General features: G+C 40.7%; 3 protein-coding genes across 4 annotated transcripts in view; 1 reads left to right on the plus strand and 2 right to left on the minus strand.

Moving 5' to 3' along the window:
• Nucleotides 1-5,295, minus strand: part of LOC109467877 (ATP-dependent DNA helicase Q5-like) — a 37,532-nt gene extending 32,237 nt beyond the window's left edge. Inside the window, exons 1-3 of the mRNA XM_019765984.1 lie at nt 5,084-5,295; nt 4,521-4,686; nt 312-400 (exon numbers count right to left, since the gene is read on the minus strand). Coding sequence (XP_019621543.1) covers nt 312-400; nt 4,521-4,686; nt 5,084-5,154 — 326 coding nt within the window. The 5' untranslated portion in view covers nt 5,155-5,295. The remainder of the gene's footprint in view (nt 1-311; nt 401-4,520; nt 4,687-5,083) is intronic.
• A 204-nt stretch (nt 5,296-5,499) lies between these two features.
• Nucleotides 5,500-7,377, minus strand: LOC109467753 (ATP-dependent DNA helicase Q5-like). The gene is made up of 3 exons (XM_019765803.1): nt 7,275-7,377; nt 6,304-6,440; nt 5,500-6,045 (listed from the first exon to the last, which is right to left on the minus strand). The coding sequence occupies exons 1-3, from the start codon at nt 7,375-7,377 to the stop codon at nt 5,500-5,502; spliced, it is 786 nt and encodes a 261-aa protein (XP_019621362.1).
• A 2,094-nt stretch (nt 7,378-9,471) lies between these two features.
• LOC109467882 (SAP30-binding protein-like) lies at nt 9,472-14,312 on the plus strand. Of its 2 annotated transcripts, none has more exons than XM_019765990.1 (12): nt 9,472-9,671; nt 10,772-10,857; nt 11,321-11,356; nt 11,487-11,541; nt 11,755-11,843; nt 12,143-12,231; nt 12,356-12,416; nt 12,599-12,650; nt 12,915-12,982; nt 13,181-13,256; nt 13,413-13,576; nt 13,790-14,312. In XM_019765990.1, the coding sequence occupies exons 1-12, from the start codon at nt 9,578-9,580 to the stop codon at nt 13,856-13,858; spliced, it is 939 nt and encodes a 312-aa protein (XP_019621549.1). In that variant the 5' UTR covers nt 9,472-9,577; the 3' UTR covers nt 13,859-14,312. The 2 variants fall into 2 exon arrangements, with proteins under 2 accessions (XP_019621549.1, XP_019621550.1); XM_019765991.1 differs by having other exon boundaries at nt 12,915-12,973.
• Nucleotides 14,313-14,443: the final 131 nt, after the last annotated feature.

Here is a 14,443-nt window from a genome sequence, read left to right on the forward strand (position 1 = left end):
AGTTTGACATATAGACTTAATCCATAAAATGTATGGTACTACTGTATATTGGTATGTATATAACTACTGCTGGCAGTACTCTTTGTTTCTGCTAGGAGGCATCTTTGAGCAATGCCTCTGTCCAGCAAATTGGACTTTTCCAGCTTGCAGAAGACAGATGCCCATATGCCTTCTTATCCCACAGAACCATAGAATGGTGGAAGTAACTAATAAAGGATACATGTATATTTCAAGTATCACATCCTACCATGACAACATATTCCACCAAACAATCATCACACATTTCAATTTAGAACATTGAGAACACTTACTTGGGCTCTTCACAGTACTTGACAAGGGTTTCAAAACTGGCCATTGCAGACTTGGCATTTGGACCCAGCACTCCTTTGGGTCCATTGGCCTACAGATGTGGTAAAGACATGTATATGGGTTGTTATTTTATGCCTAAAATTATTCTACACAGTAACACAAGTAGCAGGCCTGTACATGTGTTCAGTGCATTAACTCTAGCTCTGTAACTGTTAAACCATGGGCGATAGGCCACCGAGTTTTTGTTGAGATCGTTGTTACTTTATTTAAATATATACTTAGGTAACTGAACAACAAGTTCACTGTGCACTCCGTACAAGATTCCCGAGAATCATACACTGAACACAAACACCGTAAACACGGTCCGTTGAAAGATTCCCGAGAATCATACACTGAACACAAACACCGTAAACACGGTCCTTTGAAAGAGTCCCGAGAATCATACACTGAACACAAACACCGTGAACACGGTCCGTTGAAAGATTCCCGAGAATCATACACTGAACACAAACACCGTGAACACGGTCCGTTGAAAGATCCCCGAGAATCATACACTGAAGGCAAACACCAGACGTACAATAAACCATACATGTATAACACATACTGTGTACTTGGTCCGCTGAATCATACAATAAAAAGCACACTCATTACTTAGCTGTTACTTCGGAATCGGCGTTCTGGTTAGGAGATAGATGGCGCAAAGGCTGACGGGAGTAGAACCGGTTTCGCAGTTACTCGAACGCGTTCGCAAAACCGCTGCGGGAATCGATAGAACCCCAAGCCGGGGCTAGCGCTAGCGAGGATAACTTCAAAAAGATGACAGGGTAGGAAACGCTACCCGTGGACTGCGTTACCAACTGGGGTGGCAGCAAAAATGTGACTTAGAAACACGTTCGGCTGTTCTTCGTTTTCAATTCTGAGATATGGCTGGATTTTCGTCGATTAACAAGATGCTTACCAAAGACGTGCTGTGTTGCAGGTAGGTTTAAACGGTTACTGTACCGTTACATGTACAATACACATGTATTTAACTTTTTTTGAGCAAATTTTAATCCGTCCTAGGTAAGGTATAACGGCTTACAAGTTTGTTTGTTTTTATAAGTAATATATGGCGGGCCCGGGTTTCACGTTTTTGTTAGATCTTGAAAAAGTGACAAAAAAGTCGCTTAGTTCGGAAGACACACTTCATCCATTATGTCGGGGGTTCAGTTGAACTGTGTCGCGCCGACTGTGATTGTTCCGCGAAAAACTTGAGAGCTTATTTCCCATCAGGGACAGAACTGGCATATTTGTTACAGAGTAACATTAGTTGACAACTGAAGGAAAGATAACACGATGGACATGATCAGTATATATGTTCATATTGTTTGTTAATATAGGCATTTTATATGGGCCGGTACGGAGCTTACTGTTTTCTTTTCCCTGTTTTTCCATGACCTGTACTTAGCTCGTTAGAGCACAAGCGTACAATAAAGGTCTTACATTCATTCATTAAGCCAAGAGAAACATCAGCTATCGTCTGGGTAGATGAAATTCAATATAGGCGAGTTGAGTAATTAAAGTAAAGTTTAAGTAAGTAGAGTTGGTACACGCCTTTTTTCAGTTGAATTACATTTTCGCTTAATTTATTAGGCTCAGAAACGTGTTCGCCCAGAGAGAAGGTCAATATCTAAAGGCCTCGGACGCCTACAGCATATACAACGAACGATACACTGATGCCGGAGTTCCGTTTGATGTGTTCGGGCTGGCGATGAAAGAGTGCTTCCCACTGATGTCCAAGAAAAGGCTGGGTACAGTCGACGGGAGACAATATCCTTTGATATATTGTGTGGGGAAATGTTTTTTTTAGAAATATGGAGACTTTAAAAGCTATAAGTTCGATGTACATGTATGTATCGAGATTTGTAAATTATGACTCATCAATCAGAAACAAGAGAATAGCCAAAACTCTTTAATGAACATGCACAAAGAAATATACATCTACATAACATTTTAACAACGTCAGTACAGCAATAAACAGTAGTATTTCATAAATGTATATTCATTATCCCCTTGACAACCTTCCCACATCATTCTACTTCAATATACATGCGCTGGACAACAAGGAAAATGCGTCTCTCCCTGTCATCACTTCAACAACAACTTCAGCAACAATTGATAGCCTGGTGGTGTTTATGAAGTCTCGGAAAGCTCCTTCTTCCTGGTGTGTTACTGAGCACCAGAATGGCATTGATCTCTGCAAATTGGAGCCAACATTCGTAAATGGCCATAAATCCTGTAGGACAGTGACAGTGTCTAATACCCTTAGTGTGCATGTGACACATCATGGATGGCGGGTCTCCGAGTACACAATTGATTATTACATGTTCAATTATCAATGATGTATTAAGTGGTGATTACCTAGTTTTATCTGCCATCATGGATGGCGGGTCTCCGAGTACACAATTGATTATTACATGTTCAATTATCAATGATGTATTTAGTGGTGATTACCTAGTTTTATCTGCCATCATGTCTGCAATTGTATTTGTTTTAGTTGGATGTGTTTGATATGTTCATATCATAATGTCTTAGATCATTCTTATCTCTCTCTCTCTCTTCTAAGCTTAAAGAAAATTATGACACAGCGAAGTACAGACGGATGAGGGCAGCTGAGAGAGCAATTATAAAGGCTACCACATGACTTATCAGACAAGGTGTTATAGTAATGTTGTTGTTATTGTTAATACATGTGTATTACAATTAACCAATCTACTATATTTCTACTACTTCAACTACTACTAATGCTACGAGGGAAGAGGCGTTGCAAGATTTTCAACAAATAATATATATATAAATCATTCCAACAAGGTTTGATTTAAACTTAACATTAACTACTGCCACCAAAAGCAGCCCTACTCCAATGTACTAGTACGCACGATCTTCGCACAAATCAGCATTATAATCTGAAACAAAGACAACACAACAAACGTCAACTTTCACTACTTGTACGGTACTTCCAAAATCCTTTAGAAGTAGAAATAAAGTCCACAGTCATATGTCTTTAAGCCGCTTAAAGCAGTCAGTAAACATGCATTTTGACAATAGAAAAATTCAACAACAACAACAACAACAACAACAGCCGTCACTGTCTAACATAATCTCAAAATTAGGTTTAGCACTGTATACTTACCGAAAGTCAGCCAGCAAATGGTACCCGGAAGTAATGCCGGTATCGACCACGCACGGGTCGACGCACGGGTCGAGCAGACGACGTGACAGAAAATCAAAACAAAAGGTGAAATTCTGTCGCCCGTATAGATTTACATGCTAACTTGATCATATCGGCATCTTGAAATGGAACCGGTTCGATCGATTTCGAATAGTCGAAGCGCGTTTCCATTTTCGAACCGTGGCGGGAAATGTGGGCGCCTACCGTGCGTCTGATTGGCTAGCGGTGATGTCATTGACCTGTGCAGCAGCGACATTAGCGGCCAGCAGTGGTACTGCTGGTAACGCAGTTCACCGGAAATCGGACTTTACAAAATGCTTCATATCTTCTTTAAAATATGATATCATACCCCAAGAAACTTGACAGGGCTACTTAGTTACCCCTTGATTATAGACAGTATCAAGACTTTTATTTTCCTTGTGGTATTTCGCAGAAAATAGGGTCTTTAGAATTGGCATTTCGCACCTAGTGTATACTAGTACTAACAAAGCTAAAGCGTTCTGAAGCCGCCGTTCGGCTCTCAGCAATCTTCGGGAGACTTCGGTATATGTTCGTATGGTTCTTTGGAATCCTCGTCAGGTTGTAGACCGTGTTTACGGTGTTTGTGTTGAGTGTATGATTCTCGGGGATCTTTCAAAGGACCGTGTTTACGGTGTTTGTGTTGAGTGTATGATTCTCGGGACTCTTTCAAAGGACCGTGTTTACGGTGTTTGTGTTCAGTGTATGATTCTCGGGACTCTTTCAACGGACCGTGTTTACGGTGTTTGTGTTCAGTGTATGATTCTCGGGAATCTTTCAACGGACCGTGTTCATTCCTTTTGTTTTGTGAAGGCAACAGACTGAGTAAGTACACACAACAATCACGGTTGTAAAATAGTTTTTAATAGCAAGGACATTTACAAAACAATATAGATTTCAACAAAAACTCGATGGCCTAGCGCCTGTGGTTAAACTGTCAGTTGCGTAAGTCTAGAAGATAACACCAAGGCCTCAGTCCTACCTTGTTTGGCCTGGCGATGTCCTGCTTAATGAGAAAGCAGACCTGGTCCCTCTCATGGCGGGAGTAGTACAGTCTACAGTAGGCCTGTTTCCCGTCTCTCCCTGCACGCCCAGACTCCTGGTAGTACCCTGCCATGGACTTAGGGATGTTCCAGTGGGCAACAAACCTGAGGCAAAAGTCTTCAGTTAGCATTGAAATATGTATCTAAGCTAGAAACCCAACATTTCCAAGCTAATGAAAAATATTCCACTACCCATTTCTCTCAAGTTCTGAGCTACTTCCAGAGACCATAGATGACTTCCAAAGACATGAAAAGAGTTCAGCTAATTTCATTTCATTTTGTTCTATGTCATTTCATTTTAGCCAAAAGTCCTTGGTCATGCACTACATCATCATCTTAAGAGGAAGTCCCTTCACAGCCATAAAGTTCAAAACTAAAAAGTGATGAACTTCACAGCTGTGGGATTCATCAATCCATGACTTCTTGAAATGTTTTCTGAGAAAATTTTTCATCATATGATAAACTAACAACTTGGCAAGGAAATGAGAGCCTGTACACGTACCTGACAGTTGCCTTGTCCACTCCCATCCCAAAACTGATGGTGGCGACGATGACAGGAACCTTGCCCTCCATCCAGTCAGTCTGTACCTCCTCCCTGGTACTGTCCTTCAGTCCTGCATGGTACGCCTTGGACAGGAGACCCTTCTTGGTCAGTCTGGCCGCTACCTCTGCACAACCATCTCTGGTTCGGCAGTACACGATCCCACAGCCCTTGTTAGCCTACAGAGGGGATTCGTTCATATGATCTCATGTGAGTGTCAAAGTAGGTGGATGCCAGCAGATGCATGGATATATTAGCATTGAGAGGTATAATGTACTCATAGAGAAAAAAGACAAGTGTATGCACAATTCTGTAAACAAACGCTTGCATGCTTGCTTGCTTATACACGGAAAGAAATGCTTACAGATGGAAAGTTTCTAAAGCAAGGTACTCACTGCCTTGACTGGTTCTACCCCTTCCTCTCCCAATGCCTTCACAGCAAAGTCTTTCAAGTCTTCATAAGGATCTTCCAGCACTTCCTTATACTTCACATCATAGAACAAGTTAGGCCTGAACACGCTGGTCTTGAACTTCTGCACAGGCTCCTGCAGGTGTAAGCTCTTTATGATGTCCTTCTGTACAGTTTGGGTGGCAGTGGCTGTGAGTGCGATACAGGGGATGTCTTCTAGCTTCTCTCTCAAGCTGCCCAGTTTGAGGTAGTCTGGACGAAAATCGTGGCCCCACTGCGATACGCAATGGGCTTCGTCCACCGCTAAGTGAGCCAGCAACCTCCTCGTCTTGAGGGTTTCCAGGAGTTGTTGAAACCCGGGTGTAGCAGCCAGTTCAGGGGTGATATATAAGAGTTTGGTCTTGGGTTTGGAGCTGCGAAGGTCGGCGAGGACTCTCTTGCGATCCTTTGCGCTCAGTTTGGAGTTGAGAGACTCTGCACAGATGTTCAACTTGCGGAGGTGTTCTAGCTGGTCCTGAAACAGGACAAAGTCACATGCTCCTCAGGAATGAATGCCAAATCAATCTAAATGTATGAATCAATATATAGTTAAGTCTTACTAAAATGATAAAGGCAATAGCATGAGACAGTACAATAGCATAGACAGTACTTAAAATTAGAATTCACAAAACATTTTTCTTTTCATACTTCTGCGTTCAAGCCACACATATGCTTGGAGACTACAACGGACAAGCCAAATGACCAATCATAGTTACAAACACACTGTGTGTACCTGCATGAGTGCAATAAGAGGAGACACCACCATCGTGATGCCCGGAGCCATGACAGCTGGCAGCTGGTAACACAGAGACTTCCCTGCTCCTGTTGGCATGGAGATGTACACATCCTTCCTCCCACTACAGGTACGGGCTAAACAACAAACAACAACGGGCTAAACAACAAACAACAACGGGCTAAACAACAAACAAACAACAAAATATATGTGAAATTAACAACATTGCAAGCTGTTACAACAAGAAAATAAACCCCAACCAAACCTTTGTCATGGTTCCTGCAAGAACTATGCAGAAAGTACTCTTGGGTTAGATGTCTTCATTTATGACATCTGCTTGGAGACAACCAGTAGGTCACTTTGTGACATGTTTTCATTTTTGGTCATTCCCTATCAGTACTAGTACTACCAGTATTCTCTACATGACTACATATATACCTCTACCAATACACATACAACTGCCAATGGAAAAATGTTTATACATGTATAAAGTTATTTACAAGTTGATATAGATGTGGGTGTTATGCAACAAAAATGGTGTAGAGGAGTACCCATAACTTACAGTTTGATATCTGATATGCAGCATGACAGTTGCCATGAAGTCTTGATTACTTTGAAAAAGGATGTTACATGGTGGCTCTCTAACCTCCTCATGTATAATAAATGAACAAATTATGTATGGTTCAAGTCTACACTAAATATGTACAGATGATATTGATAACTGCACAAACCCAGCTGTTCTCCCAGTTGACCAATCAAATCAGCTGTCAAATAATATGCTTATGCAATGGCATATAACATGATATCACTACAGACAAGCGGGGTGCGTTAAATGTTGAGCATTTTAATATTTTAGAGGTCTTCGACGTAAGCCAGTACTTGCTCCTGTATGTTCCAACGCCCCCCTCCCCTTCGTTTTTTTCTGGGGAAGGCAAGCTAATGTGCCCCCCTCCCCTTTCCAACCTGCCTACCTCGTACAACGGCCCTCGTTGCGTTTTCCTGGGCTTCCGAGCGGAACTCGTCATGTCCAAAGACATCCTTCAGGGTCTGTATTACTCTGTCGAGCCCGGACATTGTCGTGTGCCGAGTTTTGCGTCAGTTCTGAGAAGAATTGTTGGATGAATGACGGCTGTGCCACGACTTGCCCTGGTCAGGCCGCCATCTTTGTTTTGATTCGTCTGACACCGAGTGTCTTTGGAATGGCGGGAAATTTGAATTTGACCTGGACTATGCAAAACGCGCCGTAAACCTATACTTTTCGTCAGTACCTACTGCATTATAAAGTATAAAATGAACTTTTATAATTTCTCAACCCATTTTATCCTGCTTTCACAAGACGTTACTCAACAAACAGGACGTTTTTGTTTTCAGCTTTCAAGTCTCCTGCCGGATAATCGAAAAGTTGACTGAGCCTAAAGCTTGGGCACTAGCTTTTTGACGAAACACAATTTTCCCTATATTTTCTGCGTCCCAATCTTTCGAGAAGGTCTATTTGTGGATAACACCAGGCACATGTGCATTTAACGTTACCTCTGTAGTGGATGGCGTTCAGCACCAAGGACAGGCATGTGTCACTCTAAGTCATTGTAACGTTGGACCTAACGTTAACAAGTTAATGTTACATAAAGCAGACATTCTTTATTCAACACAATAACATAAATAAATGACGCAAGATGACATTATATAATAACGTATCAAGTAGCTAACGTTAACTTGTTATGTATTTTCGCCCTTATCTTATCAAGCTTAAGGTTGCATCAGTCATGACAACGTGGTCTCAGGGATCCTAACAGTAAGTAACTGCTTGAACTTAGCCTAAGATCAGAAGAAAAATCGAGCGAAGAAAAATTGGAAGCAAAACTATAAAAGTTAACGTTTAATAACGTTACTGCACTAACGGCTGCTGAATTCCATGTGCTACTAGACTGTAAACGTTTACAAACGGTGGTTCGGTCTCGCTTGTGACACATGATCCCGACATTTATGGCACAAATTAATTCACTAAGAACGTCCTGTGCCCTCCTTTCCTGGTTCTGGCATCAGAGCAGACCAGACTGGTTGAAGGATCCGTCGTGGCCGTGATCTTCAGAAGCGCCGCCGTGCTCACGTCTCAAGGCGCCACCCATCTCACCAGAGTCGCGGTCCCACTCTCCCAGTTCTTCCCACTGCGACAGGACGGACGAATCTGGTGTCATCATATGACCTGCGTGACTGATAATCCAGTAATACAGGAACACGGAGGAAATTATAAGAGCCATGAAATACAGCTTGAGTTTCCTGTTCTTCATTTTTTGCCCGGGCAACTTCCTTCAGTTCGGTCTACCCTGAAAAGGACGGTTGTAACCGCTTTACCTGTAAACAAAGTAGTTAACGTTAATCACTAATCAGTTAAGGCCTCGCCACTCCCGGATGTGTCAACAACATTCGGTTGTGTGCGTAATTCATATTTTCAAGTAACATGTTAAATGCTTTTGCCAGGTATGAGGTTAGATAAAACACATTTCCTCAAAATAGGATGTTTATGTGACCACATCAGTGATGTAATAAAAGAAGTGTTGTAATCAAAATATTCGAGAGCTGACGAACTTCATTAACGTTAGTGTAACTGTTAACTGTTATGTAACATTAATGAATGTGTACTCGAGTCGCAGTGATTTACATTTCTTCGCATATGCACAATCGTCCGCTGACTAAAGATGAACAAGCATAATATGCGTGCAAATGTACCCGCATTGTTATTTCATCATACATACCTGCTTTGTGCGATTCTTGAACAACGACAGATTTTCCACACCACCACAAATGCCACGTCGTGCGATATTTTAACACAAAGTTGTCTAAACAATGTACAAGGACATAAGGTTAACCTAAACAAATTATGGAGATTTGCATAACGTTAGGGGAAGTTAAAGAGTCTTTTATAGTGAGATATTAGGCGTTGAAAAGGGATAACAACAACAGCAACAACATCTTTTTACAATTTTATCTAAATTCTATAACATTGCTGCTGTGAGTCTCCCTGTCGTTTACATAGTAATCCAAATTTTGTACTTCTGTCTCTCTTTCGCGATATCGATTCGGAGTATACAAAAATCGAAAATCGCGACTCTTATCACCCCTATTTTACAGAATGGACTATTCTTACATCCAGCACTTAACATCTCGCGAGATTTGATAGAAGAGCGAGATTTCAAACATTTCAGCGGCGGCACGCGTCGGAAACGAAAGAGAAGCGTCTAAATTTGTTGTAAATACCATCACACAGACATCAGACATGGAGTCTTCTACTGCTATCAAGTCCCTGATATCTTACGGCGGTTCTGATGAGGAAGATTCGGACGAGGAGACAGAGGGAAACGTGAAACCAGGTTAGCGTGTCTGTGCATGTTGGGGAGGGGGGCATAAACCCGAATTTTTGTTTGGAAAAAGCAGTATGAAATCTTTGAACCGCCTTGAAAAACGTGAACTAGCCCTTACTCTCAACAAATGGCGATGATATTCAAGTGTGTTGTCGTCGGATCTACCAGGGTTACGTAGAAATATATCAACAACAACCATTTTGTTTTAAAGAAAAGCACGTACGAAATCTTTGAGGTGTCAGGACAAGTCGGCCCCTGGGACAACTCGGCCCCTGGCCATTCGGGACAACTCGGCACCAACCCCAGGACAAGTCGGCCCCACAACTTCTCAATAAATCATCAGTATTTTGGGCTCTGAGAATTAGTAGCCTCCTGACAAATTTTATAATCTTAACTTCATTCTATACTAAGACATGTTCTTCTTATAGCGATGACGGGCTGTGCCGCTCAAAGCAAATTACAAGTATACTAGCGGGGCCATACCGGTATTTTCGTCATGCCCGCCCGCCGAAATCACACGAGAATACATAAAAGAACGTTGAAAATTTGTCACTAAATGTTTCATGATTCCATGCAATTTCTTTATCAATATAAATTGTAAGTTCTTGCAGTTTCTTGGATCGTTAGATTACTCGCACGGGCCGCGGCCGTCATAGCTGCGTTAGCGGGAGGGGCATTACGCTAGCGGCGCCCAGCAGGCCAAGTCCGTCGTCGCTAAAAGAATACAATGTCACTAAGGCCAAGGACATTATACACAATGTCTCTGCTAAGGCCAAGTAAAAAGTTTAAATCAGAGTCAATCTTCTGGATCGATAATGATTATAATTTTTTTAAATCCAAAATTCAGATTATTTGCAGAGAAATTATGGGGCCGACTTGTCCTGGGGTTGGTGCCGAGTTGTCCTGAATGGCCGGGGCCGAGTTGTCCCAGGGGCCGAGTTGTCTTGGAATCATCTTTGATGCTGCCCTACATGCCGGAGCAGTGAGTAAGTCTTTGAGATGATAAATTTTGACAAAAGCATGAAGAAACCATACTTCCCTGTAGAATATTTGTGCACAGGGTGCTTGGTTTTCACTTCGTATGAATGTCTACTATATATTCAATGCAGCACAAAAAGCTGTTGGCCTGGTGGCCTATGGAGCAGGGGATGAAGATGAAGTAAAAGACACCAGCATGGAGGAGCCAAGAGAAGAGGTAACTCTACTGCACGATGGTCCATACTATGACCATAGTCGCACAAAATTTCTCTTCGGCCTTGTCCAATCCTTGCCTGATTAGCATTTGAAGAAAAGAGAATAGCCGCACATTCATTGGTATTATAATTTATAGATACACATAAATAGCATAGCATGTGAGAGATGAATGTAAAGATTTATGGCAATACATAGGTTTATGACCAGTTATAATAACTCACAATCTTCTTTCCCGTACGTGCACAACCTCAATAAGTTGAGGGCTCCGGCACGGTGAGGGGTAGGGGTTTTCGGTTTGGATTTGGGGTGTCGCTCTTATTTTGTATTGTGTATATGTGTATATATATGTTGTTGTAGTCTGTTGACTACAGACTACAAGCTCCTCAGTGGGCAGGGGCGCCACTCCCTGTCCGCCAGCTGGGTGGCGGTGAGTACCCGTGACTCTTGTTTGTTTCTTTTGATAGGATGAGGATGACTACCTTACAGGAAGAATGGAAGAGGTAAGGCTTTACCTTCTCCTTCCTAAAGGAGCCTTTTGGCACCAAATTTGTATTGCATTTTTAGGTTGGACCTCAGATTTCTGTACTGCTACATATGTTGACAAACCTTTTTTTTATTTCACTACAACAGGGTGATATAGCAATGGTGGACAGTGACAATGATTCACAGGATTCTGGTCCTAAAGGTAAACAAGTATTTATCTATCAAGTGTTGTTCTCATATGTGCTTCTGCCAAGAACAGATTTTGTCTTAGTTGTTGGGACGAGGTTGTACTACTGCTACATATCTTGACCTATTTTGCACACTATCATTTTTCAGTTTTCAAAAAAAAAAACTGCCATGTTTTTGTTTGTGTGTATCACCTGGTGCTAAGTTGTATTTCTGTACATCTTTATAGATCTTTTGTCAGAGAGTGTCCGAAACATGAGTGAAGATGACATTGTGTTGCCACCAGAGCCCCCTGGCAGATGTTCCAAGCAAATGCAGGTAAAGCTACTTATCTAGCACTTGTCAAAATCTGTATATTGTCACCATAAGTGTATGATATAGAGCAAGGATATATACATCAGTGTATATCCAATCTCCATTTTGCATGTGCTTTCATGTAGTGGATCAAATATTAAGAGCACAATGCTGTTTTAGTATTATCAAAAATTTAAGAAAAACAGGTTAACTGCTAAATGATTTGATAAGACATAAAACAAGATGAAAAAAAAATTAAAAACCATGGAATTTGTGGCTAATTGTACCTTTTCATACTGCTAAATTTTGATGATTTTTGTCAGGAAAAAATATCCAGATTGTATGACCAGATGAGAGGAGGCAGAGACCTGAACCAGATGATCCAGAGAAGAAAAGACTTCAGAAACCCCAGGTACATTTCATTTCAAGTCATCGATAAATGAACTTAACACTCTGTATTTAACATTGAAGTTTTGAACAGATTTTGAAATGTACATTTTACACTTTTTGACATCCTCCCTTCTTTTATTTTACAGCATTTATGAAAAACTGATACACTTTATAGGGATAGACGAAAATGGGACCAATTATCCAAAGGTAAGAGTTGATATGAATTCAAATAGGTTAGGATTCTTAACCTTTCTGAAGCTATAGAAGTGTTTTGTGTTAGAAAACAATGTCAAATGATTTACTTATTATGTGATATCCCATGAACTTGAATGGAGATTCTCTTAAAATACAGGTTTGAAATATCTTCTATTTACCTTCTTGTTGTCCAGGACGTTTACAATCCACACATGTGGGGGGAAGATTCCCACTATGAAGCACTGGGTAAGTTTAAAACAGATCAAAAATTTGGAACAGAAGAATTTATAGCACATTCTCATCTTACACAGCTTGTAAGCGGTAATTATTCTTCAAAATTGGTGTATTATGTGAATAAACAGTATGTGGCAGATCATAGTATGTCTGTGTAGTGTGAGTGAATGATTAGATTTGTAAAGTTATATGTGAAGTAATTAGACATATTGGATTGTACTCACTTTATATTTATTTGTATGGATAGTATACTGATGTTGTTAAAACTTATTTCAGCAAAGGCCCAAAAGGAAGACATGGCTAGAAGAGAAAAGGAAAAGAAAGACAGAACGAAGGTGAATGAAGTCAGTCAGTCTCCTATTTCCTTATTTTTTTCTACAAATAAGATGATTGTATTTTATTTCAAATATGGAGTTTCTTATCAGAGACCTGTTCTTTCTTCATGAAGGGGGGGGGGCTGATCTAGCTTATAGCATGCAAAGCAATAAATTAAACTAAAGCTCGGACTTGCTAAGTTAACTTCCAACTGAACTCTGTTTCAGATTGAGTTTCTCACAGGAACTGCCAAGAAGCCAGTCACACAGACAACCACAGGCGTAGCTGGTGTTGTTAAAACAGGTCAGTTCTGCTATATTAAAAAAGTGTAATTGCAATTGTCGAATAAATTTAACAATCATTATAACACTACTTCAATTGGAAAGATCTTCTAACTGCAATTGACCGTTAAGATACTCTATGATATTTATCCCAATTTTCTCTCCTCCTTGTGCACAGAACCTGCAGACCCGATGAAGAGGAAGAGTAAGTGGGACCAGAGTTCTACCCAGATCCAGACCATCACTACCACCAAACCTACTGTAGTCACTCTAGCAGCACCAAACACCACAGGGAAAACCACTGTTATATCTGCTGTGGGAACTATAGTAAAAAAGGCAAAGGTACAATACTGGTGCTGATTCATTGGAATGGACTGTGTTGTTGACTTTACTGGTTTGTTTGCTTGTTTGTTGATCTGTCATTGTCAATGTGCATTCTATAATCAAAGTTTTGAACAGTGTTGCTGTTTTGTGTGTAAGTATTGAAAATGTAGGTGGGAATGTTTGCCATTTAGGGGCAACTGCTAAGTTCCACTCTTTTTTCCCTTTCTGTAGGTTGCTGATCCCCCGTCCAAAACTGAGAAGAAACCAGCAGAAAAATCACAAGCAGGTAGTAAGGATTAAACAGACAAGTCTTCCAAACTACAAGTGATGAAAGGAACTGAGGCTTCTTACATACCGGGACATTTATAAACGACCTCAGCGGATTTAGAAGTGGTCAGCAGCTAAGAACAGGATACTGTTCTAAGGTGCTGTGGTACAAGATTTAGCCTGGATTTCACATCACTTTATTTGAGACCATGTTGAGACTATTGAGGAATATCGAAAATTTCCTATGGCAAATTCATCAACCATTATTTACTTGTGACTGTGTATATATGATGTAACAAACTCATGGTTTGTCAAAAGTAAAGGAATTGGTTGTTTGTACGTCGTGGTGTTGGTAGCTCGTCACAAGCATTGTACAAAGCTTTACCAAATCCCTAAACATTATTATGTCAACTGTGGTTATCCGATAGTCATAAAGGATGGTAGCATAGAAACTGTACCGTCCAATTATAATAAAAAAACTCATTTTTACTAACTCTTGTACCAGTCTTGCATTTGGTTACAGTCTCCATGCGATAGGATAACTTGCACTTACTGAAATCTTTTTGAAAATCATGACAACTTCACAGTAAATAATTTGAGCTGTTTTAATACCAGTAT

The sequence above is a fragment of the Branchiostoma belcheri genome, unplaced genomic scaffold (genome assembly GCF_001625305.1).
Source record: "Branchiostoma belcheri isolate BF01 breed outbred unplaced genomic scaffold, Haploidv18h27 scaffold19, whole genome shotgun sequence".
NCBI classification, from domain to species: domain Eukaryota; kingdom Metazoa; phylum Chordata; class Leptocardii; order Amphioxiformes; family Branchiostomatidae; genus Branchiostoma; species Branchiostoma belcheri.

Excerpts from the sequence above, each read along its gene's own strand:
- LOC109467753 (XM_019765803.1), bottom strand. The coding sequence starts at position 7,377 with ATGTCCGGGCTCGACAGAGTAATACAGACCCTGAAGGATGTCTTTGGA. Across the intron at positions 6,441-7,274 it reads AACGAGGGCCGTTGTACGAG|CCCGTACCTGTAGTGGGAGG; the intron begins GTAGGCAGGTTG and ends TTTGTTGTTTAG. Across the intron at positions 6,046-6,303 it reads CTCTTATTGCACTCATGCAG|GACCAGCTAGAACACCTCCG; the intron begins GTACACACAGTG and ends GTCCTGTTTCAG.
- LOC109467882 (XM_019765990.1), top strand. The coding sequence starts at position 9,578 with ATGGAGTCTTCTACTGCTATCAAGTCCCTGATATCTTACGGCGGTTCT. Across the intron at positions 12,651-12,914 it reads TTCCCACTATGAAGCACTGG|CAAAGGCCCAAAAGGAAGAC; the intron begins GTAAGTTTAAAA and ends AACTTATTTCAG. Across the intron at positions 13,577-13,789 it reads CTATAGTAAAAAAGGCAAAG|GTTGCTGATCCCCCGTCCAA; the intron begins GTACAATACTGG and ends CCCTTTCTGTAG.